General features: G+C 42.7%; 1 protein-coding gene across 2 annotated transcripts in view; it reads left to right on the forward strand.

The window, feature by feature from the left end:
• UMODL1 (uromodulin like 1) overlaps window positions 1-8,269 on the forward strand; it is a 499,986-nt gene extending 491,717 nt beyond the window's left edge. For both annotated transcript variants that reach the window (XM_069202600.1, XM_069202601.1), the window contains one exon: window positions 1,633-8,269. In XM_069202600.1, the coding sequence (XP_069058701.1) occupies window positions 1,633-1,820 (188 nt within the window). In that variant the 3' untranslated portion in view covers window positions 1,821-8,269. The remainder of the gene's footprint in view (window positions 1-1,632) is intronic.
• The last annotated feature ends 2,239 nt before the right edge of the window (window positions 8,270-10,508 follow it).

A 10,508-nucleotide genomic window follows, 5' to 3' on the forward strand; every position in this document is an offset into this window, starting at 1 on the left:
TAGAGCTACAAATGTATGCTTCCTCAAGACAGGCACAATGTTTAAGAAACTTTGTTTTCTCCAAACTCTGTCTTTTCTCCAAGTTTGCTTATGTGGTGTAATGTATAACACACATACAGAGTTGTGAAAGTTTTAAACTATGCCTCAGCAGCGTATTTTGTACTGGAGGACAAAATAAGGAAAGACTATCTACAGTGCTCCAGCACAGGGGGAGAGAGAAACAGCACCACATCTTAGCAGATACAGTGCTGCTCTGTTCTCTTCCTTTCACTCAAGAAATGCAGCAGCTTTGGTTGCTGTGCTGTGTTGCATCAAATGTAAGTACATCTGGCCCCTAGAGTTTGACTCTCAGTTCTGATGTCCATGCAGTGTATTGGGATGCAGAAGCACAACACACTGCAAGCAGATCTGAAGGTGGGTTACCACTGTTTGAATGTCTTGTTTGTTACCAAAGGACCCAATATGCCATACCACCACCCACTTACCTTACCACCAGACCAGTACAACAAGTGACTCCAGGAAGCAGAAAAAATAGAAGGGGAAGACAGGGCAGAGTGTATTCAGCCTTATACACAATTGGGAGGTATTTCAAGGGTAAAAATAAGACAGACCCTGGTCTGCGGTGGACTAAACCGAGCATGGTGCTAAATCCCAGGTCCGGGACTGCACAGCAATAGCTCCTCAACAACTGAGGACTAGATAAAAATGCACCTAAAAAAGCAGTGTCCTGTAGAAGGACTGAAGAGGGACAAAAAAAAACTATAAGATTATTCAACCTACGACCTCCAAAGGCAAGTGCCAGAGCACTAGGCTCCTGCTTTAAGACGTGAAACACCACAAAGGGCCTGATTTAGAACTCAGCTGATAGGTTGCTCCATCACAATAGTGACGGATATCCCGTCCGCCGAAATCTAAATTCTATTGGATAGAATGGGATTTATATTTTGCTGTGACTGAGTAACCCCTCCGGTGAGACCTAAATCAGGCCATTTGTGTTTAAGGAGGACCTCAACCTCGCCTTGGGGAAAAGATAGGAGATTGCAAATTAGTGCCTACATGTGTCTGTCTTTGGAGGTAGGGAAGGTACCATCCTTAAACTTCTCCTGATGAAAGGGAGGGGAGTAGGAAGAAAATAGGGCTTACAGGGGACTATCTGGGGAGTGGATCACCCTCATAGGTTAGGACTGGAACAAGGGACAGGGACAAAGTGGTACAAAAAAATATACTACGATGATTTGTACTAACATATGACCTCTACGTCACTGCTCCTTGACCCAGTCCTGACGTCATGAGGTTATCTCCTATCCAGACAGGAAACAAAACAGGAAACACTCTCCGGCCCTACCCACCCTCCAGGTCTGTCATACAACCAACCAATAGGAGGACTTCCTGAAATATCAGGCCCACAAAGGACTGCCCCAAGAGGTTGGGAGGGAAACAGGACTGGGTCAAGGACGAGTAATACTAAGAGTAATGGGGATTACCGGTAAGTAATCGGGGCAATATGCACCTTTACTCATCGTTTAGGTGCTTGCCAGTCAACATATGTCATGCCTGGAACAAAGTCATATGATCTGTGTAATCCTTACTCGTACTGAGAACTAATATTTGCCCCACTCGTTCTCCTTACAGCATCTCCCCAAAACGCAGCTCCGGATAGCAAGATGGCTCCCGGATACGTGGTCCTCATCTTCCTCGCAGTTGTTTCTGTGATTGGAGCTATTTCCTCGGTTCTCATTTACAGATATTATCGCCGGACTGGAAGATACGACTTCAAACCCAAGTGCGACAAAAGGGGCTACCTGGTGTTCTCCAACTAACTTACGAAGTTTGCTCGCTTGTCATTGCTGTAGTCTTCAAATACATGCCTTTTTTGTTTTTGTGAAGAATCCTCTTATGTTTATTGAAAACTGAGGGACCTTTAGAGATTATCTAACCCTCACTATAATTCCTTTACCGCTCTGTTGGCCAACGAGGCACATTGTCGCCGCAAAAATATATCAGTTCCCAGGGGGTGAAGGTTATTTTGAACTAGTCTCCTATTTGTGTTTAGTTTACTTTCCGATGGATTCCCATGTTTATATTTAGTACATTAGACAACATGTTCTTCCCTGACATTGTCTTAAGACCACATCTCTAACATAGACATCTTGGGAGGTGAAGCTGTTTACCTCGATGTTTTAAGCAGAGCAAGTAACTTGTATCTGGATTCAGAAGCTTATCCTGTATTGCTTTCTTGTTTGTATTCAGGTATTTGTAGATTTCGATCTCTATGTAACATGAGGGTCATAGGTTCCAAAACCAGTAAAAGGGTTAATAAAATTATTTATTTTTACCTGCTGAAAATGAAGTTACATTTCTACCATCTAGGTATATTTCTGGCATCTTGCAACCATTCTACAAGTCCCAGAATAATGTTACTCATCTTCAGGTGAATAGTAATTCAGAACAGTAATTGCGTATCTGGTATGTCCTTCTGACATGTTGTTCACTAAAAAGGTCAGGAACATTCCAACTGATACCAATATTCACATCCCTCCCACCTCCCCCTCCAACTACTCTATGGTATACAATTTTACGTCAACTCCTAATCTCATGAGAATGTCAGTAAAATGGAGTTTGTCTGAACTAGCCTGCAGAGGTTTATAGTCCTAAGGCAACATGTGAGCCCAGAAATAGCCTTCAGTAACGAAATCCGTGTTTAGAGAAAGTGCAGAGTCGATTAAAAACATTTTGTTGCTTTCCAGAGAACCAAAAAAAAAGACGCAATTTAGCCATTAAACTAATCTTGCACTCCCCTGTTAATAGTGGGAAAAAATACCCTGTTTGTTCTCATCACAAAATCGACTCTTCGTAGCCCGCTCAATACAACATTTTGATAAGTCGTGAACTGTGCGAAAAACTCAGAAAAAGGGAGCGAAGAAAAAAAAAAAAAGGTGTTCGTCCATTCTGTCAGCAAATCGGAACACTCTTAAGTAACCAGAATACAGAAATATGTCCGGTGCTCAGGCACTAATTGTTTATTAAGTTTTCAAAACTTTGAACTATTTTAGTGAATAAGGTAGACAAGGGTGAAGGTTCAGATCTTAACTAAACCTCGTCTTCCAGCCTGAATGCAGCCGGAAGGACGAAACCTTGTTTTCAGCCAGCCAAGAGATTGTGGTCGGCCACTTACCATGATTTTAGAGTGCAAATGCGTTCACTTTTGGATAACGGTGGTTTCGCTGAAGGGTATTCATTAAGACGTCTTATGAGTAGCTTCAACATAACAAACAAGGAATGACGTCAGCCTACGTTTTGCTTGTGTGCCTGTAATATCAACAGCAGACCAATGGTGGCAGCAGAGTGCCATGCATTCGAAGTTATAAAGCTGAAAAATACTGAGCCCCTTCACTGCCGACATACTGCCAAATGAAAGGAATATCGCAACTGCTTCTCTGCAATATGCCGGGCGGCATCCCTATGCATCTCATTAGCATCCGGTAACAGACTGTTACAGCTGCATTAAAAATAAAGAGAAACACGTATTACGTACATAAAAGACATGCTTTACATATTAGACTGTGCAAACGGAACCATTGGAAAGGAGGCGTATGGGAGATATCCAACGATTTTAAGTCGAGCATAGTAGCTAGCAAGCGCTGCTTTGTCGCGGTGTAGGTATGTATCTGGGCTTTAAACCACGCCCACCCTTCACTATCACTCGTTCATGAGCTTGCCTTTCAAAAATCCTTTGTTATCATTGGTAAATGCTTTACCTTTGCCCCTCCTTGGGGCAGTTTTGTTACCGCCTTGGCCATCAACCCTGTTACCTGGCAAATTGCACATTTGCCTATAACTTTGACTGCGAGCAAACTTGTTTTTCCTTTTGTGTGTCTCCTTCTGGCTCAGGCTCATGGCGGCCGTGGCACTTTGAATCGGCGCGCTTATGTCAACTGTTTGACTTTTTATTTTCAGTTTACGGGGTAAGAAAAGTCCAATTAGGAATTTACAATGCTAATAGCTCTAACTCCAGCAAACGCGCGACCCAGTGCATTGCAAATGCTTGTTTTTGTTGTTGTGGGGCTGTCGGTGTACGTTATGCGACATTTGAAAGTAGCAACCTGTTCCTTTTAAAGAGATAGTCATGTCCTTGAACGCGTGGTTTCTGTATTACTTTTAAATTTGCATGTTTGATTGTGATTCTGGAAATAATGTGTGCACGAGACTGAATGGTTGGAGAGAAAAGTGTTCAGTATTCTCATGCCGAGTTAGCCAGTTATATTTAGGGGGCATTCGTTTTCATTCACTGTTCTAGCGCCTAAATCAAGCGCCTAATATTGCCCACTCGTAGCACCTCCATCAAAAGCATAAGCCATGACAGCTGCCCCACGCCAATCAACACTTCTCCAAGTTTTCTGAAGCAGTAGGACAGAGCTGCTCAAGAGCAGGAGGCCATTGTAGGTAAAACCTGCACATACCCGAGTGATCCTGCCAACTTCTGTCCCAAAGTTGGCGTTCCTTAGTGGGCTAGGGCTTTCCAATGCAGCTCTAACCCTGCGGAGTCACTGTATACCACTCTTTCTGGAAATTCTTCATCTTTCGCACTTCTGCTAATCAGATTTGTATCCATCCGAGATTGCTCTAAAGTGAGGCCGCTTTTAAGCAGTGCTTTAAATGGGCAGGGACTGTCCGGTACTGAGCACCTGCCCTTCTCAGCACTGCTGCAATACATTTAAGGGGAGAGTACCCGCACCTCTCAGGAGCAAACAGGCACTCTAAAACGTGAGCACCTGTACTTCTATATTTCCATTAAAGCGCAGCTGTTAAGACCTCATACAAGAGACAGATTTCCCTGATTGACGCGCCCTTTCTATGGCAGGTGCTTTTGGAATGTCTTGCCGACGCTGGTAATCTCTCTGGCACTTACTTCCGGTGTCAGCGTTCCCTACTCTGCGCTCGTCTCAGCATCTTCACCCGCCCAGTCGTCCCCTCTCTTGGTGTGTTCTCTTTATGTGCAACCCAGAGAAAGGCTGCGATAATCAACGCATTATCACCAGATCAGGCAGTAGAGTGGCTGTCATCATTATTTCTACATATTCCCTCAGACTTTCTTTCAGAACGCTAAATTCACTGAAAAATTCTTGAAAAAAGAAAGAGGGCTATCATTCACATATATTTTTTTTGTATTAAAGCGCAGATAAAGGCTGGCCTTACCAACCCACTCAAATGTCCACATACAGTACAGATCTGTTCTTTGCAGCAGGCTTAATAACCCTCTGTGCTACTTTATGGCGAGTCAAAACTGCCACTAGACAAAATTCGGATCTCTCTTTCTAGCAAGAACATTAACTACAAGAGTTATGTTGACATTTTTTTATTGCTGCTTGAAGTCTGGATGCACAAGGAACTCTGCAGCAGGTGCTTTTATATTGTAAGCTATTGGTAAACACGGTGCCCCCCCTGAGGCCAGTGCCCCCTTCCAAGTCAGCGCCCAGTGCAGCCGCACCTTTCTCACTGCCCTAAAGCTGACCCTGCTTGCTCCCTATTAGTAAGATGTTTTCTTGTGCCAGCAAAGAAAAGAAGAATGCAGCTGACAGCCCCCTGAGGAATATATACCGTGACATTTACTGAGGTCTGCCTGAGCATTGTACCCCTGACAACAGCCTCGACTTTACACAAAAAGAAATGCAAGCCTTTATGTGGAAGAGCAGATAATGTTGATGTACCTCCTGTGAATGAATTTGGAACAAGCAGGCTTCCATCGAGGTTCTTTCAGTTCTGGGGTATTATGGAAGTATTCCAGAAAGACTGTAAACGAGTGCAGCAGAAGAGAAACATGTAGGAAGTTGATGCAATAGTTTACAATTCTGATGTAGGTGTAACTCTATCAGGAGTAACAAGAAGAGAAGACAGATTCAGAAGAAGGCGTGATGCGCCCCCATATCTGGAGCGTAGCTATGTTGGGCAGATTCGGGGGTGTGAATCTCGAATTTTTCAAGTAAGCAAGTAGGAAAAAATACACAGACATAGCAGATCTGATTCTGGGTTCCCAGGCCCAACTACAAAGCCAGAAATGCATTCATATGGAGGGCATCTCACCCCAAACACCCCCCTGCCCAAGCAACACTCCTGCTCATTATTTCTGAATGGCCAGCAAACCTGACTCACGGTGGGCTCAGTAGAGGGTTACAGCGGTGACTCAAGAAGGGAGTCTGCACGGTTGTCGGAAAGTCATGCGTTAGTACATTCCCAGGCAAAACAGCACTTCACTAGCAGCCAAGATGTCCTCATATTGCTGGCATGCTTGCAAGATTAAGGGATAGCCAAATGTGGGCTGCAGCTACATTTGGGAATATGATGCCTATTGCTGTAATTAACATGTAACTGTATCCAAAGCACAAACACAATAGCAAAAACTTTCTTAAGCTTTCAAAATGCTCCCATCTTCCTGAAACGCAAACAAATTATCGATATTCAAGGAAGGATCAATTAGTAGGTTAATGAAATTATTCGAGGCAGGAGACCCGAGCAGCTGAAAGGCATTCTCTTGTGCACCAGCGGTCAGGTGCCCTAATGTCACCGACAAGGTTCAATATGATGATAACGCTTGAGCTGGCTAAATGTGAGATGCAAATGAACCAACAAAAATACACCCTAAAACTCTTATTATTTACCAACATGTCTCCTCCAGAGTTTTTTCATGGACACAGCCCTACATTATATCAATGGCCATTCATCCAAACTCCTAGAGGTCAAATTAGAAGTTATCTCTCCCCTCAGGCACACCTAGAACCAATAATCAGGAACATAGTGACATCTTATTCGTTCCAATTTGACAGCTTTGACAAACCCTCCCTGACACTGCTGTCATCTCTCAAATGATTGACTTTCCATATTAAGATTTCTTATGGACTCAAACTGGTTTATGCTGCCTGCCTTAGAAGGTAGATGTGTCCGCTGCTCTCATGTCTGTAAACTCAGTGCTGGGTACATAGCATGACAACTTCATTACACCTTCTCTGCTGTACTCACTTTTATGGGGCGCAAATCGCTCGGTCCAATTCTGTAATCTCTCTTTGGGCTTCAAACCACGCCCATGTCACTTTAGTCACTTTCATTGGTTCGTGGGCTTGCCTTTTAAAATCCGCTTGCTTTCATTTGTGAAAGGCATGCAAACGTCATGCCTTTTCCGGTGTTTAGCACAGCACCGGTAAACTACTAAAAACATACGAGGCTCAGTGTTTTCAGCATGGTGTCCGGACTACTTTATCCGTTTATTTTCCACGCAGCGTGATCGCGCTGCCTTTTACATAGTGCAATCGCACTGCGTTTTTTTTCTTTACAAAGCTAATAGCTCTAACTCGAGCTAATGAGAGACCCGTTGCATTGAAAATGCTTGTTATTACTGTCCCCAGGTTCTGTACTCCTCGCTTTTTTGTTACTAAGGATGTACATGCCTTAGAAGCATATTGTCTGGCTAATTGGATTCTAAAATCCCTCTCTTTAGCTCCAGAAATATTTCACTTTATAATAGAAAGCTTTAAAAAAAGCTATTTTCCTTTAAGAGACCGGGTTTTACCAAAGCTAATGCACAGCCGCAGCATATGTAAGCCATAACAGCACTCCCTTTCCACAATTCTGAAATGAGTGTCACTTAAATGATGTACATTCTACAAAGTTAGAATTACAGGAGAAAGCTTGCACTCATTTGTTTCGGAGCACTTTATGGAGACTTTACAGTTCCGAACTCCAAGTCCCTTTCTCCCTTTCGACCTCCCTGCCTCTCAATGTCCAAGTACATCTAGATTAAATCTTAATTTAAAAATTTAAATATAGAGCATACTTCATTTTTGGTAGTAGATTAATTTAACAGCAACTTCTGTGTTTGTCACACTCTTTACGTTGGTGTCTTCAGCAAATTAACATTTTAGCAATTTAAGATTAGGTTTGCGAACATCAAGTTTTGTGACATTTGGTAGTTTCTTATGCACTGTACTATTTGCACTGTGGTACCCTTCCTGAGCTGAAATTGAGCCATTTTAATATCTGCTTAGAGGCTAGTATTTAATCCACAAAACAGTTTCAAAATTGGCCCATATTGTGTAATAAGTAGCATCAAGCACAATTATAATTATTTTAATCTGATTGTTATTTCATGTATTATTGTAACAGAGAAAGAAAATACAAGATAGACTATGGTTTCTATTTTTGATTCAGCATATTGTCATATTTTATTACTTGTACTACTGTGGGAACATTGTCATTCAATCTCAATAAAGACTATAGACTGGCCAGTTTGCAATTTCATGTTATCCTTTACAGCGGGTAACTCTTTAGATGTATATACTAGCTTTAAAATTAATGGGGTTGGAGGTCATTCAATTCTCTAGGGTTCTTAATGGGTTATGGAAATAGATAACCACTATTATTATGCATGATATTGTGAGCTGCTCTGTAAAATGTTAATAACATCTATTACAATAGCAATTTTGTTTTGTAGAACTGTGTGGAATAAGTTAACTGTATAGTATGTGCCATACAAATGCTGTCAATCATTCACAAAACATTTAATGCATTCTTAATAAGAATTTCCAGAATGGACACAACAAATGCCAATTGTTGGAAATGGCCTTTCTGCAGGGTCACCCCAAACTTTTTGCCTTCCTCCTCCTCGTTTTCTGACCTCATTTATGCTGGCTTTAGGACTCTGCACAATGTACCACTGCTAAAGAGCGTATGCTCTCTCCCTAAAACATGTTAACATTGGTTCACACCCAATTGGCATTTTTGATCTACTTGTAAGTCCCTAGTAAAGTGCACTACGTGCACCCAGAGCCTTTACACTGAATGCTACTAGTGGGCCTGCAGCACTGGTTGTGCCACCCACATAAGTAGCCCCTTAACCATGTCTCAGGCTAGCCATTGCAAGGCCTGTGTGTGCAGTTTCACTGCTGTTTTGACTTGGCATTTAAAAATACTTGCCAAGCCTTAAACTCCCTTTTTTCTACATATAAGTCACCCCTAAGGTATGCCATAGGTAACCCAGAGGGCAGGGTGCTGTGTGGGTAAAAGGCAGGACATATATCTGTGTGTTTTATGTGTCCTGGTAGTGGAAAACTCCTAAATTCATTTCCCGCTGCTGTGAGGCCTGCTCCTTTCATAGACTAACATTAAGGCTACCCTCATAAACTGTTTGAGTGGTAGATTCTGATTAGAAAGCGGTAAACAGGTCATATTTAGTATGGCCAGAATGGTAATACAAAATCCTGCTGACTGGTGTAGTTTGATTTTATATTACTATTTCAGAAATTGCACTTTTAGAAAGTGAGCATTTCTCTGCACTCAAATCCTTCTGTGCCTTACAATTCACATCTGAGGTGGGTTGGTTCACAGCTCCCTTGTACATTTCACCCAACCACAAACACAGGATGCTCAATCACACCTGCACACATCTGCATACTGAATGGGTCTTCCTGGGCTGGAATGGTGGAGGGCCTGACACCTACATTTCAAAGGACAGTGGCATACCCTTACACAATGGACTGCCAAACCCCTTACTGGGAATCTGGCAGACAGGATTGTACTGAAAGGGGACCTTGTGCACTTCTAAGCCACTCTTTGAAGCCTCCCCGCCTTCAAAGCCACTTTTGGGTATATAAACTGGGTCCCTGACCCTACCAATTCGGACACTTCCTGGGAAAGAAACTCTGAACCAGAACCTGGAACCTGCCAAGAGAAGCTGCCTGGCTGCCCAAAGGACTCACCTGGACTGCTGTGCTGTAAAGGACTGCTGCCTTGCTGTTGCCCTGCTGACTTGCTAGCCTCTGGCTCTGCTGAGAAGTGCTCTCCAAGGGCTTGGATTGAGCTTGCCTCCTTTTCATGAAGTCTCAGGGCCAAAAAGACTTTGGCCCATATTCATACTTTTTTTAGCGCCGCAATTGCGGCGCTTTTTGACTCAAAATCGGTGCAAACTTACAAAATACAAATGTATTTTGTAAGTTTGCGCCGATTTTGTGTAAAAAAACGATGCAAATGCAGCGCAAAAAAAAGTATAAATATGGGCCTTTATCTCTGCAAAGAACTCCTTGTGCGTTGAAAAATCGACACACAGCCTGCCAGAAACAATGCACAGCCTGCTTAGCGGGGAAAGAATCCCTGCATCAGCGAACTGGAACGACGCATCCCAGCTCCTCGAGTGGAGATCGACACAGTGCCAGCATTGAGACTGAAACTAATGCTACACTTGGTATACTTGGCTACAGTTTGGTTGTCAATATTTCAACACAATATTGTTATGTAGTTTCCAGATGCAGATTTATGTATCATAAATTACAATGTGTACCAGGGGAACTTAAATTACCCAAAAGTAAACGTCTTGACTTTTAGCCTAGTTCAGTGAATACTAGTGTAATTTATCCAACCCAAGCTATGGACTTGGTGACTAGATGAAATCGTTTTTGCGGTTGCGATCCCTGTGAATCTTCTAACCTTATTTTGCAATTCACAAAAGATTTTCTGAATTGCGT

The sequence above is a fragment of the Pleurodeles waltl genome, chromosome 8 (assembly GCF_031143425.1).
Source record: "Pleurodeles waltl isolate 20211129_DDA chromosome 8, aPleWal1.hap1.20221129, whole genome shotgun sequence".
In the NCBI taxonomy this organism is placed as follows: domain Eukaryota; kingdom Metazoa; phylum Chordata; class Amphibia; order Caudata; family Salamandridae; genus Pleurodeles; species Pleurodeles waltl.